Source organism: Heterocephalus glaber, unplaced genomic scaffold (assembly GCF_053883595.1).
Source record: "Heterocephalus glaber isolate CG9 unplaced genomic scaffold, H.glaber_assembly_v1.0 deba00001429, whole genome shotgun sequence".
NCBI lineage: Eukaryota > Metazoa > Chordata > Mammalia > Rodentia > Bathyergidae > Heterocephalus > Heterocephalus glaber.
In genome coordinates this window covers 2,390,463-2,413,294 of record NW_028258294.1, presented here as the reverse complement: position 1 = coordinate 2,413,294, position 22,832 = coordinate 2,390,463, and the positions used below count along the sequence as shown (strand labels likewise).

The 22,832-nt window shown below is 34.8% G+C and overlaps 1 protein-coding gene across 21 annotated transcripts in view; it reads left to right on the top strand.

The window, feature by feature from the left end:
* Positions 1-22,832, top strand: part of Dlg2 (discs large MAGUK scaffold protein 2) — a 2,046,311-nt gene that overhangs the window by 667,059 nt on the left and 1,356,420 nt on the right. For 2 of the 21 annotated variants that reach the window (XM_087212060.1, XM_087212059.1), the window contains exon 1: positions 17,143-17,494. The exons of 17 other annotated variants lie outside the window; for them this stretch is intronic. In XM_087212060.1, coding sequence (XP_087068186.1) covers positions 17,453-17,494 — 42 coding nt within the window. In that variant the 5' untranslated portion in view covers positions 17,143-17,452. Of the gene's footprint in view, positions 1-17,142; positions 17,495-22,832 lie in introns of those variants that run through there. 2 more of the 21 variants (XM_087212062.1, XM_087212061.1) reach the window with 1 other exon arrangement.

Below are 22,832 nucleotides of genomic sequence, written 5' to 3'. Positions count from 1 at the left end.
TCTAATTTGAGATTCAACTAAGTGTAAATGATCAGAATATATTAGTTGGAAGCATATACTGGAAGATTTATTCAGTATAACCCTCCTAAACAGGGCCTCTTAAGTAAATAAAAAACAAGAACAATAGCAGTACCTACTTACTAAATCCATATTACATGCCAACAATCTGTTAGGAATTTCCTACATTCTATTTCATTAAATTGTACAGCAATCCTATGAAGTGACTTTGTGTTTTATATTTTACATAGAGACACTGAGGCACAGAGAAATTGTATAACTTACCAAAGTCATGGTACGTGTAGTTTACAGATTTCAAATCAATCAAACACTCAGACTATATATAGGTATAAAATTTATCTCTCTCTCTCTTTATCTATCTATCTATTGGTATCCATAGGGGGGGGGGAGAGAGAGAGAGAGAGAGAGAGAGAGAGAGAGAGAGAGAGAGAGAGAGAGAGAGTCAGAGAGAATAGGGCCTGCCAAATCTCAGGCTAGGTTTACAATGGTGGGCCGAAGAGATACTTTCTCTGCCGTGTTGAACCTTATAGATTAAAGCCCAGTTGTTTCTGGCTTTGAAGCCCTTGAGTCTATATTACTCGATTCTAAAATATGACACTTTTTAGGGAAAAACCATGTATTTATTTAAGCTGAGCATTTAGATTACAAAACCATGTATTTTCACTTGAAAACAGAATATTCAATATCATCACATTGAAGAGTTCTTTCAATAGACTCATTTCAGCCATGCCCTTTCTTTCTTTGGTCATATCTTTGGTCTGCCACATTTTTCTACATGCCTACCATCAGGATTTATCTTTGGGCATGGACAGTAGCTTGCAGAGATGTGAACAGACCGAAAAATGCTTTCAAAGAAGCTAGAAAAGTTATAGTCCGAAATCTACTCTCAGAATGGCTTACTATGTAACAAGAGAGAAAGGAAATGGAAAGAGAACAGAAGTTAGTCTGTTTTGGGGAGGACTTCCAGCAGCGTGGGAGAAGAATTTGCCATGGTAACTTCTGCATCATCCTGTAGGGGTGGCAGGAGTGCCTCAAGGGGAAAAGAGGACATCTCTTAAAATCCCATCTCTTGTTTACCAAAGCTGGAAATTCCATAAAAGGAAACCTGAATCAATGGATAGGACACTCCAGCCTCCTGGTTGATTTTATGATCAAAGAGGAAGTTACTTATCTAATGACACAATTCACTTTTCATTGTTACCTAGCATTGCTCTAGGTCAAGTTACTTAACAACAGGTTGAGGCTAATCCCTCTGTCTAATGAATAAGTTTGCCTAAAGCCACAATACCCCCCTGTCATTTATTTTTCAAACAAAGGCATTTCTGAGAATAAAAGAGAATACTATTAATTACACTAGAACAATGGCAAAACCCAGAACTAACTCCGCCAAATTAGGACAAATGATCCTCCTACATAAAACTGATCTTTACTTTCTGAAGATCTTTATTGCAAAAAAACAAAGACCATCCAATAGGCAGGAACTATTTATTCAGAATTTGCTAGAGATCATGAGAGTCAGCCATCACTTTGGTTAGGTAGAAACTCAAAAGTAGGTAGTATAGTAGAAAAACTTTATAGAAGGGAGAGGAAGGCCCTCAGGCCTATTCTGATTGGAGATATTTTTTTGTAAAGGGAAACTAGAGATAGGCTAACTAGAAACAAAACATCTTATATGAATATTTGTCCTTGTCTTGTCCCAAGTTGGAAGTAGAGGCAAAAACAGCCAGCAAAGGTTGGCAGTCACTGACAGTCCTGACCCTTTGAAGCCAATTATTGCAGAGTTTGTTGGTCAAAGACCTGTTGTCATATATAATCTGACCATTGTCCATTTGTATATTTAGTCTTTGAAACTGAATTGTTTACTTAATATGATATTGTATTGGGGAGTTTTAAGAACACTTTACATGAACTGCCTAAGGTTATTTCAAAGATATTTCTGTGTTTTAATAAATAATTATTAAATTTGTATAATTTATAGATCATCATTACATTGTTTCAGATCATATATGTATATACATATATGTATATATCTTTCATTTATCTTCTTTTGAACACTTGAAATTTTAGCCTGTTTGTTGAAAAATGGTAAATGCAACTCTAATTTTGCATGTTTAATTTTATTTTTGGAGTACTTCAAAAAATGTAAAAACACACACAGAAAGGGTTCTATTTATCTACATTTACAGTTTATCTCTATTTTAGGTAAATTGTTCATTAGGTATATATTCTTACATAAGATGAGGCATTGCTGCTAATGACTTTGTTGCTTGCATTCTCTGTCTGCATTCCTATCCAAAATTAGGAATTATGGGGATGAGGATATAGGTTGGTAGTAGAACACTTGACTAGCATGTGTGCAGCCCTGAGTTTAATCCTCAGTACCCCCCCAAAAAGTAGGAATTATGGTTAGTATGTTTGGGGGAAGGGAGCATCTGGAGATGAGGATAGCTCTGGATTCTTTCACGTGTGTTTTAATAGTTGAAGACTGAAGACATTTATGAATTTTAATTGTGATCATATTCTAGTTTTAAAGTCTAATTTTTTAAATATGTAAGTGAATTTTTATGGCCCTTCTAAGAAAGAAATTTTATCTACAGGGATAAATTAAGTGAATGTGATTCTTCAATGTGAAATAGACTTTCAAAGCCTAAAGAGTTTATTAATGACAGCAATCTAAAATCAAAGCAAAACTCAGCAAAAGAAATCTGTGTTTAGAATTGATATGTAATTACAATGAAAATTTATGTCTATGTTATTTTCACAGAACTTAAAATTTTATGCCTACCTATAAAACCTATATGTAGCATCTTTATCAAGAAAACATGAATAATTGGAACAAAAACAGGCATGAAGATCATTGGAACAGAATAGAGGATGCAAAAACAACCAAAAGTACATTCAACTATTTGATCTTTGACAAAGGGGCCAAAACACACACTAGAGGATAGACAGCCTCTTTAATGAAAGATGTTGGGAAAACTAGCTATCCACATGCAGAAGATCAAATCTAGACTCATATCTTTCACCATGTACTTAACTAAAATAAAAATGGATCAAAGAACTAAATATTAAATCAGAAACACTTAACCTGCTGGATGACAAAATAGGTCAGTGGTGGTGAACCTACAGCACACATGTAATACCAGGCTGTTTGTATCACTGAAAGCTCTAATAGGTTTTCCATTGCTGAAACAGGTAAAACTCTTTAAAGTCATAAGCATAGGCAAGGACTTTCTGGACAGAATTCCAGTTGCACAGAAAATAGTTCCAAGAATCAGCACATGGAATTGTATCAAATTAAAAAGTTTCTGCACAGCAAAAGAAACAATCAACAGAGTGAATGAGAAAAAAATTTGCCAGTGATTCCTCTGAGGACTCATATCTAGAATATATAAAACTAAAGAAAAATAGACCCCCCAAAATAAAAGACCCAATCAAAAAATGAGCAAGCAAAATGAATAGACAGTTCACAGAAGTACAAATGGCCTATAAATACATGAAGAAATTCTCAACATCACTGGCCATTACAGAAATGCAAATTAGAACCACACTGAGACTCTATCTTACCCCAGAAAGAGTTGCCATCATCAAGAAATCAAATAATTACAAATAGTGGAAAGGATGAAAGGAAAAAGGAATCCTATATTTTAGGAATGTAAACTAGTACAATGACTATGAAAATCAGTATGGAGATTCTCCAAAAAGCTAAAACTATGGTTCTACTGCCTGCCTCGCAAGCTCAAGGACCTGAGTTCGATCCCCGGTACCAAACAAAAACAAAAACAAAAACAAAAACCTAAAACTAGAAATTCCTTTTGACTCAGCTATTCTCCTTGTAGGTATCTTTCTGAAAGAGTTAAAGACATCATATCACAGTGATACATGCATGCTATATACATGGTTATAGCAGCACAATTCATAATAGATTAATCTTGGAAGTGGCCCATATGTTCAACAACAGATGAATGCATAAAGAAAACATGGTATTTACACACAATGGAGTACTACTCTTCTATAAAGAAAGATAAATTTGAGTCATTTGTGGGAAAATGGATGCACCTTGAGACAATAATGTTAAGTGAAATAAATCAAACCTACAAGCTTAAATATCACATGGTTTCTCTTACATGAGAAAATTAGAGTAAAAACAAACAGCAAAATAAAAGGTAATAGGAAATAGAGAGATTATTCTCAAAGAGAAAGAGGAACAAGAGATGGGAGGATGGAAGGGATAGGAAATGAAATGTGTTAAGTACATGTACAGCAAGTCCCAGACCTATGAACGAGTTCCATTTCAGGAGAACATTTTAAGTCGGATTTTTTCCTAAATCTGACAAAGTGAGTCTTACACAACTTTGACACACATATACAATGTAAAGCATAATAATCCCAAGTGCACACACACACACACACACACACAAATACTGTAAATAAACTGTTTTAACTTTTACAGTTACCTTAAAATGGTAAGGTAGACACATGAGCTACTTCCTCGATTTGTTCACATCTACAAATGTTCATAAAGTGAGGTCCGTTCATATCTGTGAAAGTTCACAACCTGAATGCTAATTAAGTTGGGGACTTACTGTACAAGTTCTCACAAGGAAAATAAACATTATGTACTTCAGGGTGGGCATTTAGCTCAGTGGTGCCGCCAACCTGCCTCATAGTGGAAGGTCCTGAGTTCGATCCCCGGTACCAAAATAAAAAATAAAAAAAAACATTATGTACTGCAAACATGTACAAGAAAAGAGGAAGGAGATCAAAAGATCGGTGGAGGAGGAAGGGAAAGGAGGGGGAGAGGTGAAAAAAGGAATTAAGATGTGTTAGGTACATGTACCAAGTTCCCCAAAGGAATGGGAATGTTATGTACTGCACACATGTGCTAATAAACTAAAGTAAAATAAAAAGAAAATAATAACAATGAATAATAAAACAGGACAAATATACTGATGTACTGCATAAAAAGAAAAATGAGTAATAGCTGACATTTGATTGATTTATGTTGGATATCTATGAAACAGAAACTATGGGGTCATAATAACAAACTCAGGCTATATTTCTATTCATAAGAAGGTTGTGGATTCTAGGATAAGATATGCCTTGATTCCATAACTTTGTATAAGTTATTTAATTTATCTGAGCCTCAGTAACTGGTGGTTAGAGATCATAATACAAACCTGAAGTAACTATTGAGGAGGACACAAAATTTCCTTGCTGCCTTTTCTAGGACCTGAACCCAGAATATAGTCAGGAGACCTGGATTCTAAAGTTTTGTGACTTAAGACAACTAATTGCCCATTTTTAGGCCAGAGATTTCTCATCTATAAAATAAAAGAAGTCTAGCAGATGCTCTCAAATGCTCCTTCCATCCCTAAATTTCTCTATTTCGAAAAACAGATTGACTAGTCATATCTTTTTAACATGACATAATACTACTGATATTATAGTATTTTAATCTAACTTTTGTTAATGTTAACTTACAAGTCCTACCAAATAAATGTCAAGTCTTTTCACTGACCAAAAAACTCCTGTTCCTAATGTATTCTGGTCAAACTAATCTGCCTGCCAAACCTACCAAAATTCCATTAACTGTCCACCTGTCACTTTTGCTCACAGTGTTCACTTATCAAGAAATGCCCTTCCTCATGCCTTCTCCTGGATTTTCAGTTATTAAAATTTTAGGAATCCTCCAGAAGTAGCCGATCTGTTAATTCCTCTGTTTCCTTTCTTTTCCCTCTCTGTATAATAACTATTCCTACTCTGGAAAGAACGCAAGTTTTGAAGCAATTGAGACTTTAGTTCAAATTTAAATTGTTTTTTTGTCTCTATATAACCTAGCGATTTGTTTAGCCTCCAGAGTATGATGAAACCCACCTGATGGGATTGTTTGAGAGAGAGAGAGAGAGAGAGAGAGAGAGCGCTCACGTGCAGATTTTATAAATTAATGTATGGAAAAGCTAGAATCTAGTAAATGGTCATTAAAAGCTTGATCATGATAGATCCTGTTCTTACTCATTTCCTTAACAGTCATCTAGTTATTTTTAAAATTGATTTGAAAACTGCTGAAAGGCAAGAATTGTATGTTGCTCTTCGTAACAAAACAAATCTTTACAATTCCTTTACAACATAAGAAGTACATTTCTGTATCAATTTCTTACTTTTAATCTCAAAAATCATTCTTGTAGAAAAATTAGAAAATCTGGAAACACAAAATAAAAAAATTAAATTACCTTAATCCAATACTTTTAAAGACAACTACTGTCGGTATTTTGTTAGATAATTTTTGAATATACATGTGTATACATGTATAAAATATGTATATAGAAAATAAGCATAATTTTTTATAATTTCTATTATATTTCACATATAAAAGATACTTTTCATTTCAGATATACTCCATTGTATTTTAAATATTCATATTTCATTAACTTGACTAGTGATAAAAATTCAAATAGTTAAATCTTTAATAATTTCTTTTTCAGTAATTCTTGTAAGTGAAAATTTTAAGAAAAAAGATGAATTTAGGTTTTGTTTCATATTATTATCTCCCATGTAATTGTGCCAACATTTAGTCTAACTTATAATGTCTAGGAGTGTTACAAAACATTTTAGAATTCATAAAAGTATTTAATACTTGTGAGAGTTTTCATTGAAATTACTCTTCTTATTTTACATATTTTAAAATGAGGCCAAATGAAGTCTAGGATCACCTATATAGTATTCTCAACTTGACGTTCTTTTTTCCTAAAAAATAACTTCATTCGTTTGTACACTTGCTCTTTAATACATAGTTTGAGAGTCCAGCTAGATGAGTATATTGAGTTGAATACAGTTCCTAATGTCATAAAGCTTATATCCTATCAAGAAAGGCAAACATTAAGAGAATAAGTAACAGTTCTAAATTATAATGAAAGGGCCGGGAATTTAGCTCAGTGGTTCCACCACCTGCCTCGCAAGCACAAGGTCCTGAGTTCAATCCCCAGTACCAATAAATAAATAAATAAATAAATAGGACTACGAAATTTAAGAAAAAATGAAACAAGCATATATAGTAGTTGGCCATGACCTATGGGCAAGTCAGTTAAGGTTTACTCTAACAGAGGCCATATAAGTTGAAACAGGATAACTAAATCTGCTTCAGCTAGACATGAGGGTCTTGTGGGTTAGGGGTAGAAAAGGAAGACTTCCAGAACATGGATTTTTAAGTCTGACCGTTATTGGCATTTCAGGCTGGATAATTGTTTGTCACAGGGAGCTCTCCTGTACACCACAGGAGGATAAGCATCATTTCTATTCTCTACCCAGGGGATAACAACAACATCCCCCCCTCTCTAAGCTTTGACAATCAAAAAGGTCTCCAGATGGGGCTGGGGACTTAGCTCAGTGTTTCCGCCGCCTGCCCACCTGCCTCTCAAGCGCAAGGTCCTCAGTTAGATCTGCAGTACCACCCCCCCCCAAAAATGTTTCCAGATATTACTTTCTCTTAGGGGGCAGAGGAATAATCCCTGGTGGAAAACCACTAGTCCGGACTTATGGAAAAGCATTTAGGAAGTTGCTGTGCCAAGGAGGGGCATGATACTTTCCTTTCCAGGAATTGAAACAAGTTCAATGTGGCTGAAACATGGAATATGAAGTGAAATCTGATCCAAACCAAGCAAGGTTCATACCATATAGGACTTTGAAAACTCAGCTAATTATTTCAACCTCTATTTAAATAGCACTAGGAAGCCAGCATGCTTGTAATTGTGAATAATGTGATTTAAAATTATGTCTACAGAAAATTGCTATCAGTTCTAGTTCAAAATTGGTTTTTAAAAGTGAAGAATATATGTGAGGAAAGCATTTCAGAGGTTTCTGCAGCAAGACTCTGCATAACCCCACATAAGAATACAATTACACAATATGGAGAAAACATTACGAATTCTAGAAATATCTAAGTAAATGAATTAAGCTTGATAATTCAATGGCTGAAGTACAGAAGAGGCAGTTGTCAAAGATGCTTGCTAAATGTCTGACTTCTGAAACTGGAGGGATGGATATGCCGTTCACTAAACTAGAAAAAATGGAGAAGGAAATTTTGAACAAAAATGCAAAGTTTAGTTTTGGCCAAGATGTATTTGAGGTTCTAGTAACAGGTAAAGAATTGGATAAATGGACCTGGATCTAAGAGAAGGGATGTGGATTAGTAAAAAGATTTAGAAATCATCAATGTATGGGTGCCATGGAATAAATAAGACTTAGGAAAAGGTATAGAATGGGAAAACAAGAGAACTGAGTTTTTAATCTTGAGGAACATAGGCACGTAAAAGTCTCAGGCTGAAGGAAGAGTCAGTAACTAGTTGAGGTGATGAAACTTGAGGTCAAAAGTTTAGGGGTTTCTCTTTCAAGAGGAGGTAAGAATCAGCAATTCTGGGCCAGAAATGTGACTGAGTGGCACGGCACCTGCCTGGCAAGCACAAGGTTCTAACTTTAATTCCTGGTACTGGAAAAAATAATAAAAGCAGTTCGAAATGTGCTGAGAAGTCTTGTAAATTGAAGATGGAGAAGTGACAGTTGGAAGAGTGATATGCTGCTGGTGGTAGCCATTTTCCTGGAGTCATGAGGTCATAATGGAGTGATTTAAGGAGTTAGTCAATGTGCAAAATGAGGAGATGAATGAAGAGTGAAGTGTTGGCTTTCCTAAACACATTGTTGGGAAAGGAAGGAGAAAGTACGGAAGGAGAAAGGCCTGATAGGGAATTATGGTTAGAAGAAACATTTTCCTGTAATTATTTTCTTGTTATTGTTTTAAGATGAGAGAGTCTTAGTGATTGATATTCTAAATAGGTATCAGTCACCTGGGTAGGGTACCAAGACCTTCCAAGAAAGATTCCTGACCCACCCCTTACCACTGAAAATCTTTGCTCATTTCTTATACGCATGCTATGTGACTTGTTTCCCCATTGGATCACCATTTAATCATTACTTCTTAAGTGACAATACTTGTCACAATCTTAATGGTTTTTCATGGTTTTGTTCACCTTGTGATTTCTCGTTGGATCAATATTACCTAAGCGACTGTACTTGTAATCTCACTAGTTGACTAATTTTGTCCCACCTTGAACCCACCTCACCTTGTGGCTTTGTCCCATAAAACACCTTTGAGAAGCTGGGTGAGGAGGCAACTCATTTTCCGGTCCCCCTTCTGTCTCTCTTAGACAAAAGTTTTCTTTCTCTCAATAATTTTTTTCTACTCTTAAAAAAAAGTTGAGAGGCTCTTGAATGTGTTAAAATATTATGAGAAGGATTGAGAAGAAAGGCACAGACCTGAGGAGAGGGGAATATTTGCTGATGCTTCTGACAGTAGGAAGGTTGATTATAGAATGCAGGTGGTGGCAGTCACTTTAGGTAAAGACGATGACATTCTGTGTGAAAGGAGGAACAAAGGGAGTTTGAGAGCTGCCACTGATTTATGTTTTTGATTTTTTTTGTGTGTGTGTGTGTGTGTGTGTGTGTGTGTGTGGTAAAAGTTGAAGATTTCTTTTTGATGGCCTTTGTTTTCTCCATCGGGTAGAAGGCAGTCATTTGCTGAGAGGAGTCGGGGTGGAGGAAGGTTCAAGGCATGAGTAGAGTGGAGAAGGTTTGAAATCACTGTTTGGGAAAGCAGGGAGAAAGTTGTTCAAATCACGGAGCAGGACTATTAAGCAGTGGTTGGACCTAGCTTATGCTTTTGCATCTGTTTATTTCCAGCTGCCCTTCAATTTATCAGTACATTAAAAATAAACAATACTTGTTGCCCAAGGGAGCTATTTTTCAGCCCATACATGTCCTTTTGAAAAGCTTATAATGGGCTTAAGGAGATGAATCTTGGGCACAAAAAGCAACAAGAGACCAACACAATGCTGTGTATAATCAAGTACTAAATTGGGCACTACAGATAATGCATGCTGCAGGCATTGAGGAAAAGGAATCAGTGTGGGATGATGTCATTAGGAAAGATTTCACAAAAATATGGTCATTGAGCTGTTCTTTAAGGGATGACAAGATCTTGAGATGGTCACTCCAGGAAGCCCTTTTTTTTTTCTCTTTTGTGTAAGACACATCCATTCCACTGTCATTGTGGTCCTATAATTTTGTTATAATAAACAATTCCTGATAAGGCCAATAACCTTACATTTTCCCTTTATCCAAGAGAGTAGGCTTTCTGCATTCCAAATGGTTTTGTAGAATATCTTTGGGCTAAGAATCCTAAGGAGTTATTACAGGAAATATAAAGTGATCTGCATTTGGGAATCTAACTCTATAGGACAGTGATGGCAAACCTTTTAGAGCTTTCACTGATTCAAACAGCCTGCTGAAGCACACGAGCCATAGGTTCGCCGCTACTGCTATAGGCTATGCATTTAAGTGGTTCTCAGTAAGAGCAGTAATATCTCTTTGGGGTTCTCTGTGGCATTCTAGAAATTTGTGAGGGTTTTTTTTGTGTGTGTGTGGGACGACTTATAACAACAATGTGGAAAGATATAGTATTGGCAATTATTAGACAGGGGCTAAAAAGGAGGTAAGGCTTGTATGAGACAATTTTCACAATAAAGAAACATCCCTCATCCTATACACTTAAATATTTCACTGGGCATTTGTATTAGAAACCTGCCTAAAGTTCCCTGAGGAAGGAATCGAATTCCATTTTGCATATTTACTACACAGTATCTCTTGTAAAACTTTTAAGAATACAATTTTTCCATCATCTGAGCGATTATTGTTTTGTTCAGAAATTTATCAAAATTTTCCACCATACCAGAATATTGTGTCACTGGTAGAAGTGATGTTTGTGATGTTTGAATAACCAGTTCAATATATCCACCTTTGTCTACATATGTAGGTACAAGCCACTGGTGGAATTTTAAAGTGAATTTCCATTGAAATGCTCTTTAATTTCAACTCTCATTTCCTTTTTATTTTACTATGTTGAATTTTTAAGTTCTATATCAAAGTAGGTTATATTATTTATTTTATGATGGCTATAAATAGGTTATTAGAAATATTTATAGATAAATGTAGTGTTATATCTGAAAGTGCTAGGAATCACTGTCTAGAGGCTGGGATCTTGAAAATTTTGCTCTGAGCTTTGAAATTAGGAAAACTAGCATTGGAGTTCAACCTGTAGTTTCTGTATAAACCTGAGCAATTCACTTAATCACCATGTCACTTTTCCCCACTATGTATACAAGGGGTAATGACAACACATTCAAGCTGATGTGAGGATCAAGAATCAAATTCATGAACTTGAGTACTCCTAGCCATACAAAGCAGAGGGTACTTAAAGCTGCAAGATGAATATTGTATAGCATTCATGGCTTAGAAAATTAGGTGGCTGGTATGGAATATAATACATTACTTTGTAACAAATACAGATATATTTTTAGCTTGCAAGTAACGTTTATATTAATTTTTAAGACAAGAAATAGAACATCAAAGACATTTCATTTTTGTGCCTCCTAATATTTACAATACAATCTCTTCTACCTTTAGGGACAATTAGTAAAAATTCTGGAATGCTCTGAAGTGTTTTGTAACCTACAAATTAGTAATTATTATCTCAGGAAAATTTCAAGGAGCATGCAAGAAATTACAAGATATATTAATCATGTTATATTAATTGATCTATAATAAGGAATATATTCAGAGACTATAATAATAAAACTGAACTTTCAAAGAATTCCCTTTAAGGTGGATTGAAAATCTTAGGGAAATCCTAGATGGTCTGCACACCCTTGTGGAGAATCATTTAGGTATGTGGAAGTTAGTGAAGATAAATGATAACATCTTTTTTACCTTTTCCTTTCCTTATTATCATTTCAGTCCTCTTTATACCAAACCTACCAGTGATTAAATTTGATTTGTTACTAACAGGAGGGTAAACAGTTTGCATACCCATTTCTTTTAGTCCTTAGGATGTCTCTGTTAAGATGATGATATAAAGTAGGTTCGTGTCCTTTTACAGAGGAATATTCTGTGGCAGAGAAAGATTATGTAACTTGTCCATGGTCACACAATTGACAGCAGAAAAAGAATCCAAATGCAGATTTTTCATTTGTTTTTTAAGCCCCCCCAAAGTGTTAAAGTTTCCAAGAGGGAAAAGACTCTAAGTTATAAGGTGTTTATATGGTTCTTTGCTAAAATGGCTCCCATCATGGAGGCTTGGGCCTTCTCTGTGGTAGTATATCATTTACACTAGGAATCATCTTCTCTTTATTTTCTATACTTCTCTCTAAAGTTAATTCCTCTGGTGTTCTCTGAAGTCCATATCTTCCTACTTTTTGGGAACCTTAGCTATCAGTTTTTATCTTTTCCTTCAAAGCAGTGGTTCTCTTAACATTTGCTTACGTGGAAATCAAGTGGAAGGCTTATTAACTCAGATTGCCGAGTCACATACCAAGAGTTTCTGATTTAGTTTGAGGTATGACCTGAGAATTTGAATTAGTTTCTTCCTTTTCTCCTTGTTCCTGCATCCCTCCCTCCCTCCCTCCCTTCCTTCCTTCTTTCCTTCTTTCCTTCCTTCCTTCCTTCCTTCCTTCCTTCCTTCCTTCCTTCCTTTTTTCTTTCCCTCCCTCCCTTCCTCCCTCCTTCCCTCCTTTCCCCTTTTATGGGTGCTGGAAATGAACCAAAGACCTTGTGATAGGCAATGTTCTACTGCTGAGCTATATCCTCAGCCCAGAATTTGTATTTCTAACAAATTATCAATGTATGCTGGTGCTGCTAGCCCAGAAAACAAAGTGGCAGCTCTGGACTTTGGAGCAAGGGTTGGCAAACATCACACAAGGAGGGTTTTACATTTTTAAGTGGTTGAAAAAAATAATATCTCTCCACATGTGAACATTAAATAAACTTTAAATTTTAATGATTATTAATAAAGTTTTGTTGGGGCATGTTATGTATTGTATATTTATATAGCTATTTACATATGCTGTTTCTTGTTACAACATTAAAGTTGAGTAGTGTGACAGATTTATCTTTTGCAAGCCTGAAATATTTATTATCTGGTTCCTTATGGAATCAGTCTGCTGATCCCTGCTCCAAGGCAGTAATTTTCTACCCTTGCTACACATTGGGACCAGGTAGGGAACTTTATGATCTATCAAAACCTAGGTCCCCAGAGATTCTGACTTAATGAATTCAGAGTGTGACTTAGTGGATCTTTAATATTTAAACATATGTAATTTTTCCTGTCTAAACAAAACTAAACAAAAAAAAAGTAAACTTATACCTATAAGTAAACTATTTACCTATAAGAAATAACATCAATATAAATTACTTGTCCATATTAACAGATAGTGTGGCTGGTATTATTATATTTTTTCAAAATTATAATTATATATTATCTTAATATTTTTCAAAAATTTTTATAAATCTAGGTTATATTTTAAAGAATATTACATGGTCATTGTTTCAAATATACAAACCAAAGATATGTAGATGTTAGGTTCTAAATTTAGTGAATAAGGTAAAAATTGACTGCAACCAAGTTTAGTTGATAGCCACTTTTAAATTTCAGAATGAAATAAAGTAGTTGGTTTGTATTTAGGGCCATGTTCTCAGAAAAACATAGTGTATATACACACAGAAATTACACACAGACCAGGGTGATGTGCACACTGAGAAGAATTCATAACTAAGACCAACCAAGGTATCAGCAGATTCCTTTTCCCCATCTCACAAGTTCATGCCCTGAACTTTGCTCACTGAATATAGTAATAGACAAATCCAGTCCTAGTATTTCCTCCCTCTCTGTGACTCATTTCTCTCATTTACTAACAAGGGATAGTGAATGATCCCCTGAACACTGTGAATGATTCTCCTCAATATGGAAGTGTATAAAATGAAAAATGAAAATAAGATCATGCTTCTCTCCCTAGGCCAAATTTGAATTCCTAATGACCAACAATGTTAAAACTTCATACACATACCTACCCTCTACTTACAATAATATGTAAATATATGCACACATAACAGGCTCAAACTATACCAGCTCTTTAATAATCTTATTTTTCACTTAATATCTTTCCACAGAAAAATATATATATTAATGCTTTATATTTCCTAATACTTGTATAGTATTTGGTGGTATAAAATAAGCTATACTGTCAAAAACTAATTCACACACTAATGAATATTTAGATATATGCATACATGAATACACACATACATGTATCTGAGATGAATTCTTAAAAGCTGAATTGCTAATCGAAGGGAATATGCTTTTAAAAATATTTCATAGGTAATCAAGTTACTTTTCAAAATTTTTTCACCAATTAATTCATTCTAATTAGTACTTAATGTATCAATTTTTTAAAAATTTCTAATTTTTATGCTTTTCCTTAAATATAAGGTTGGGCATTTTTAACGTGCTTTGTAGTTTCTTTGGTATGTGTATGTAAATTGTCACTTTATGTTCCTTATCTTTTTATTCAGTCTTATATTTTTTTCTGAGTGATTTATGAAAGTTTTTTTGTATTTTAAGGAAATTTCTCATCTAATTTTATTGCACATATTTTCCAAGTGTGTCATTTTTATATTATTTATTCAGGCAGAAGTTTTCTATTTTTATATACCTACAATTATATATCTTTTCTAGTATGGTTTCAGACTTCTTTATTTCATATTTTACAAAACCGTATTTGTTTTCTTCTAATATGTTTATAGTTTTAATTTTTATATTTTAATTGTTGATTCATCTAGACTTTATTTTGATCAGGATTTATCTTTAATCATCTTAATGACATGATGAGTTAAATATTAGCCCTGTTTTGCAAGTGATACAGAAAAGATCTAACATAGAAATGATTTTCTAGGACTATGCACTAGTAGTATTTAAACCTAGATTTATTTTGCTGCCTCCAAAACTATGTATCCAGTTAAAATTTTCCCCTATAACAACAAACATTCTTCTTGCAGGTACACTGCCCAGGTAAGTTTTTGCCTTAAAAAAAAAGGAAAATACTTTTTAGTTGTACACAGTCATTGCCGTTAATGTCTCATTTCCTACAACTATAAAATGAGCAAACTAAAACATATTCCAGTGTACTTAAGGAAAACAGAAAGTAATCTACAGGTGTAGCCCACACAAGTACTGAGATTCTGTACACTAGAAAATATACTTAGGAGTCTTAAAAAGGTTTTCAAGTATAAGAGCTTTTTCAAAAAGATGTACAGGCATTAAAGCCATATATGAAGTCCTATTAGAAGCTTTCTCATTACCTCACCAGAGAAACATGTGCTTTTTCACCTGTAACTTCTTTTTGTTTAGTCCTTACCTGTAAACTGCTCTGAGATTTATAATACTTTCCATCTCTTCCTTTGCTCTTTCTGACCAAATGGTCTGGAGGCTTAAAATAATAATCGTAATACATAAATTTTCCTTTCTCTCATATCCTAATATAGAAAAAGTATTTAACAGTAGTTCACAGATGTTTTCTAAAAAAAAAAAAAATCCTCTGAACCCTCAGGGGATAAAAGCATTGTAAAATTCTCCAGTGTTTTCCATGGTATTGAGTTGCTAAGTTTGGGTTCATTCATTGGGAAGAACTGCAGGAAATGTAACTGCTAGGACCTCAGGAGAGGGAAGTGTTATTAACTGAAACACTTGGTTCTGCATTTAAAGCCATTAATAAAAGTTGTAGAATGATGATAACTGGGCATCGATGTCTATTTTTTAATGTCCTGGAAGTCACTGGTTGTGTTGCAAGTGTTCAGTTTATAATTACCTAGTCTCCTATGACAGACGGAACTGGAAATCAAATTAAGTGGCTGCCTTCTCTTATGCTGCTAAAGAATCTCCAGCTTAAGATAAGATTGCCTTTTTTCTTCCTAAAAAAAGGCACAAACAATGACAGCCCAAAATAGCTATTTAGTCAGAACTGACGACACTTTCTGAATGCTTGTCATTAAGAGAGAAATAGAAAATCCTGCTCTTCTTTCTTTAATTTCTCTCCCTGAAATACCTTGCTTCCTCCTGAAGCTGCCTCACCTCATTGCCCAGGAGAAATGCCCAGTGACTCTGCTGGTACTTCAGCACCACTGCAGGCTCCAAAGGGGAGGTGGCTTATGCAAAACATATTAAAGAAAAATCCTAAAAGTCACTGCAGCTTTTTCCAGTGAGTTATGCTGATCTTCCCTGTTGCTGTAAACTGATGGGGAGCGTTGTGGCGAAGGCATAACCACTCTTTTCCTCCCACTATTTTTACTGCAGTGAGAACTGTTCCTTTTTGCTTGCATTTCGTCAGATAGCTGATAATTCTAGCTGAGCGTGAGGGCTTCCTAAAGCAGGAAATTAGAGTTTAGAACCCTAAATTGGACTTTGTCTTCTTGCCTAAGTAAAAATTGAGTTAATTTGCAGCATCCAGTGCCTGACAGGAATGACAACAGACAGTAGGATCTGATGATGATGATGTTTTTGAATTAAGATTTTTTTCCCTTATGGATTCATAGGAGCAGAAACCTTTATTTTTCTCTCTTGCTTTCTTCCTTCCAGAGCAGCTGAACATTTTACAGTGAACATCAATAACTGCTGTTCTGAGGTTATATTATCCCCTGGAATCTTCTGTCTTCAGAAGAATCATCTTTTGCTGATAATCACTTACCAATAAAGTATACTGTAGTTTTGGAAAATTACATGCATTGTTTTATTAGAGAGCCTGGCAACTTGTGATATCCCTGGAAGATATAACAGATCTTACAGGGGAGGGAAGTAAGAGAAGGTGGTACCTCCCAGCCCTATAACTCCAGAGCACCCAGGGGAAACCAATTCACATTTTAGGGGACATTATGAGACAGTGATCCTTTTGCTTTTGCTCCTGTTCCACACAGAGAAGCAGAATGAGACATATTTGCAGTGATTTGTAGTATTTGCCAAAGAGGGTGCTGCATCAGAATAGCCTGGAATATAATGCAGAGTTTCTATTAGACCTCCAAAGGGAAAAAGGCTTCCTCTTCATTTACAGTCTACCCAAAGCAATCCCATTGTAAAGTATCTAATAGGATAACAGCAGGGCTCTCCAGAAATATAAGTAACTCATTGGTTAAATTTCAATTCTTCACCTTTCCCCCCTCCTTTCTGAGTGAGCTCATTCCCCCCTCCCTTTTTTTTTTTAAACCAGTGATTTAAAATGCTAGAAGAAAAAGCAACTGAAGTCTTAACTTTCAGATGCTGAATTCTCTGCTAATTGAAATTACTGGGCACAAGGCTATATATAGCCAATGAAGAGATTTTGAGCTCTCATTGAGTGCCTTCAAGACATGTCGTTTTGTAGTCAGAGAAAACAGAGATCAATGCATTTTCAAACTGACAGAGGGAACGGATGCTCCTTAGTAGCACATGCCCAGGATCGTGTGTGTGGGGCTTGCGCTGTGCTGAGAAGCTGAATACCGGTCCATATGCTCCTTATTTACTGCAATGTTCTTTGCATGTTACTGTGCACTCCGGACTAACGTTAAGGTAAGAGGAAGCGAGACGGCAACTGGGCACAATATACATGTTAAACTAGCTGCAGAAAATGTCTACCTTATGTGGCTCCAGGACTTTTCGGGTTGCTGGCTGAGCAGGCAGATTATTACAGGTGGTTGCAAAGGCTTTGTTTTATTGTTGCCGTGCAGCCTCACTGGGGGAGCACTTTGGAACGCTGCTGTGAAGTGACCTTCAGATTTAACTGCTTGTAATTCAGGTTCATGCTCACTCTTGGGGGGGGGGGCAGGAAAAGATGAAAATTATTTAGATAGGCCAGAACCAAGAAATGAGAGGAGGTTCAAAAAAAAAAAAAAAAAAAAAGCTATAGGGCACGCTTTGAAATAGGATTTAGTCTTTCTTTGAAAAAGTGCTGTGAGCTCCCTGTGTTCGTGCAGTTTAATTGTTTAAGAGTCGGGGCTTTAAATGTAGTGGCTGTAATGACATTAGAATGTGGGATACCTGGCCATTCTGTGTCGATAAACAAATGATTAGCATTGGGAATTGGTGATGTTAATCATACAAATTATCAGCTCTGGGTGGGCTGATTGCTTGGGCTGCGTGGGCGCTGCTGCCCCGTGTTGTCACTCCACTGACATCCGTTTGCTGTGTAGCTAATGAGCTTCCAAAGTTGAGTCTAACTTTGGGAGATTTACCCCTTGTCGTGAACTAGAGCGTTCTTATTGGAAAGGATTCTGACACCATTCAGCACTGGGCCAGATAAACCAGCTGTGGAATTCCAGTTGCATAATTTAAGTGAATTACATCCTCAGTTAACATTTTGAGCTTGTATTTCTTATTACAGGAAGTCCAAAAGGGAAAGTGATTGAATTTGAGAAAAAAATTAAGAAGCAGTTAAGACTTAATACCTAAAATAGGAATCTTAGAAATAAAAATCAATGTAGAGTGTTTCTCCTTTTATTTTATTGGGGGAGGGTTTAATGTGTTTGGGTACTAAAGTTTCATTTTTTGTGTGTTTACAAGTTTCACTAAAGAACTCTCTGCTGCTCACTCTTTTGTAAGTCTTTTTGTTTACCATTTGAATTTCAAACAGGTAATATTTATGTTTTGATGACCAATTCTTTTACAAGTACAGCCTGGAAGCATTCTATGGATCACATTGTGGAGTTCTATAAAATTTACTTTTACTACTTTAAAAATTAACTTCAGTAGTCAGTTTTCTTCCATACGTATGATGGAGCTAATAACATAGAAAAAATATTTAAAAGCATGGAGTGTATGCCACATATCAACTTGGATTTCTCTATCACTACCTCCCATTCTGAATCATGTGCATGATATTCATTGTTTAGAGAGATTAGCGGATTGTTAATGTTTTCCCTCCTCATTTTTTTAAAGGAAAAAAATGCTTTTGAAGAAGCACAATAAATAATTTAAAGAATTAATAATTGGCTTGATATTTTATTATTGTATTTGAGAAGTACAGGAAAACCTTGTCTAGAGTTCTTTTGATATGGGCTTTGGGAAATCTCTTTTTACTCATAACTACTAACAGTTGTCTTTATAGACTTAGCTCTACATTTTTCACTTAATTCATAAGCAAAGGAACGAAAAGACTTCTAGCAGTGTCTTACCTAAGTTCAGATGATTTATTAATAAGTTCTCAGTTTCTTGACTAATCTGAACTGAGATATAGATACTTCTGATACATTGACCAGTGGAAACCAAGACCACATGCATTGCCAGTACAACATATATAATCTTACTTGCAAATGAATAAATTCATTTCAGTTTTAAATATACTTATAATATTTCAATAATTAGTTCTTGCACTTTCTTGTGTCACTTATAATTTTATTTTGTGATTATCTTTTCCTTCTGAGATAGCAAGGTTTGTAAATGAGTTTGCAGTTTAAAGGACTCTAATGTTTTACCAGGTTGGTGCCCTTACAATCTCACCTAATATTTTAAAATTTGTATGATTTTTATATTTTAAAATGCTTGATTTTAATTACATTGTACTCAGAACTACTTATTTGGTTCTGGTACAGTTTCTCTTCTGGTGTATAGTTCTAATGTTTGCCATGATTTGATGTGATTATTGTTACAGTGACCCAAATCTTTAAGATGGTTAAAATTCAAAGGATAGAAACATCTGTTGTCCATTTTTTTCTATACAGAATAGACCATTAATGTCATAATCTGTTTTTTCCATTATGTTTTGCCAATTGAGCCTTTATAAATACTACAATCAAAAGGAAATCTTAAAAATGGTGTGTTTTAAGCTATTGCAATTTTTTCATGTAGCAATTAAAACATTAAGTCTGGACCACTAATGTACACACACACACAGACACACACATACACACACACACACACAAATATGAGTGTGTGACTCCTGGGTCACTGTTTAGGCAATCATCTATTAAAATATTTTGAATGACAACTATAATCTATGTGCCATGCTAAATTTATGCACTAGTACTAGTCTTGGATTCTAAGATTAACGGAAAATAGTCCTTGCTTTTAGGAAGTCTTCAATTTAGGACAAGCCATAGACATATAAACAAGTGCTTTGCAATATTATAAGACCTGTAATGGAGTTTTATGCAGTATATCATTGTAAGGTCAAAACAAACAAACAAACAAATGAACAAACCATCCAGTTTTATCTGCTGATCAAAAAAGGTTTCACTGTGAGGTCACCTGTAAGTGGACTCTTGACAATTAATGGAGTTTTACCAAGCAGCTTGGAGTGAGGAAGGCAAGCTGGGCAGAGAGAATAGTCAAAGCATGGGGCTCAAGAGAACACTTTGAAGAGCTGCAAATGGTTTGTAATATATGGAGTGTGGGGTCTTGCAAGGCTGAAATGATAGAATTAACTGAGCAATCATCACAATTTAAGTTTGAAAATTATGGTACTTTGTTACCTATTTTCTAGAAAAAGGGCTTTCCACAGAAATTAAAACTTCTAATTAAAGGATATTAATTATGTGCTATGTTTTCTTATTAGCTTCACTTTGAGTAATAAAAATTCAGATCTTATTGGCTTTGGGTTGTTTTAACTTTTTTTAAGAATATGATTAGAACAATTTAATTTGATTCTATTCACACAAAAAGAAGCAATATGACCATTATGTAGATGTGCGATTCCACTTTGATCTGAAATTACCTATGTTGAATGAAAAGTGCCTATTTGATGAGAAAACATGGAAAATCCATATCATTTTGTCTCTGCAAATAACTCTACTTAAAGTAATGACATTGATGATAATTTTCTGAAATACTTTGTGTCCCTCATCTCATTATTTTCCTTCTTTCATTGCACTACAAATGTACTTATATATACATCCACAAGTCCACAGTCCCTGAAACATGAATGCAAGCATTAAACTAATATCAGAGATTAAAAAAAAAACTAGGGTAAAGGAGGAAATGACCAATTGCTCTGTTCATATGTGTCTGAAGCAGGCTTGAGATAGGGCTCAGGACACACTGCTCTTGACTCAATTGACTTACTGTTCTTTCCAGGAAATCCTCCTGCCTATCACCTGGATTTAAGAATTCTGCTTTTTATTTTTGAAATTTCTTGGGACTAAGTTCAATAATATTTGGAAAAACAGTGTAACAATTATTTTAAAGCATGTGTTCTTGGCATTTAAAAAAAACCCTACATTTGAGTTCATCTTACTCATGTATTGCACAATTTGAGACTATCGCTTACCTTCTATGAAATTCAGGGTTTTTTATTTGTAATATATGGTAGTTTTAACTCTTAGCTATTGTAATTATATGAAATAATTGTGCACAAATATTCTTAGAACAAGGTGTGAATTCAATTCAATAGAGTACATCAAATAACAATAAGGCTTTGGGAGTTGCTTTCATTAGAAATTCTAGAAATTGAGGTCAACTTAAAAAATACCTGTATTTAATGTGAAATATGTTGAGGCATAAAATCCCTTCCACCACCACTATCACTATCACAGCCACACATTCACATACATTAACATACAAGCTCTGTGGAAGCAGGAATTTTAGTTTGCTTTGTTCACTTTCATATCATCAGCACAAAGGACAATGCTACATACAAAATAGGTGTTCAGTAAATACAGTACTTGCTAAATGAATGCGTTAACTGAGTCAGAGATGTCTTAATTTTTATTCAGTCACCTTCTTCCCAAATTACTTATTTATTTTAATGCTTTTTGATTATTTTGGGAAAAATTAAAAAATCATAGACTTTGAAGTCATAAATACTTGTTATTGGATACTGGGTTTGGCTATAATAAACCACTTGCTCTCAAATACTCTTTTGGCTCTGTGCAGCCAGGTTGTTATGCTAGGTTGGAGGGAATCAATAATTCACACTAAAACAATTTATTGAATGTCTAAACACTCTAGAATTTAGCCATTCATCATACTCATTTCCACCAGATTTATTTAGTAGAATTTCTCTTTTCCAAACACCCCACCCTTTCTGCCTCTAAGCAGTTGCTAGAATTATTTTTGGCAATGAGGATCCCTTCTGTGCATGGCTATGCTTGTGTAGACTTTATCCTTCCTTAAAGAAATAGTACAAGAGGTTTATCTTCCAAAGAGTAGAAGTCAGTCAAACTAATTCCCCCACTTTCCCCTCCTTTTATTTATTGAGTAAAATTTTTCCATCATTCATGGCAGCACATCTTACAGTGCTCTGTATAATTTAATTATGGTTAGTTATTTCCCCTACCCCAACTAGATTTTAGCCATTTTAAAAACAGGAACTATATCCTATGTTTTTAATTTTTTATAGCTTATTTGTATTTCAGAAACTCAAAAAGGCTACAATGGACAGTTCAAAAGGAAAATTTTCAGAAGCTCTGTCTCCTTATGCTCTGATATTTGCTCTTTGCTACATTGTATGATGCACTGTATATATTTATGCTTTCAGTAAGCATATCATATGTTGTAGGTGGGGTCTGTAGGATTATGAATCAGACTGTGTGGACAGTTTATATAATGCCAGTGGCTCATGACAAATCAGAGGTGGTTCTTGTCAGTGTTCCAATTGAAGAATTCTCTCTTCTAGAATGCCAATAATAAATTAATCCCTCACTAGATACCTACATTATGGTCTCCAAATGATTACTCAATATGAGGTTTTTAATACTTAAGCCCACTCAATGAATTGGATCTGCAATTTCTAATGAAGCTCTTTAATTCAAAACTTAAATATGAGTTAATTAATAGAGAATAAAACAGCATACTGAACAGTAAGAGTAATTACTACCATTTAGCATGCTCTTCATGTGAACCATGGACTATACCCAAACTTTGTACATATTCTCTCAAAATACTTTCTAGAGACCTAAAATGTAAACATTATTGT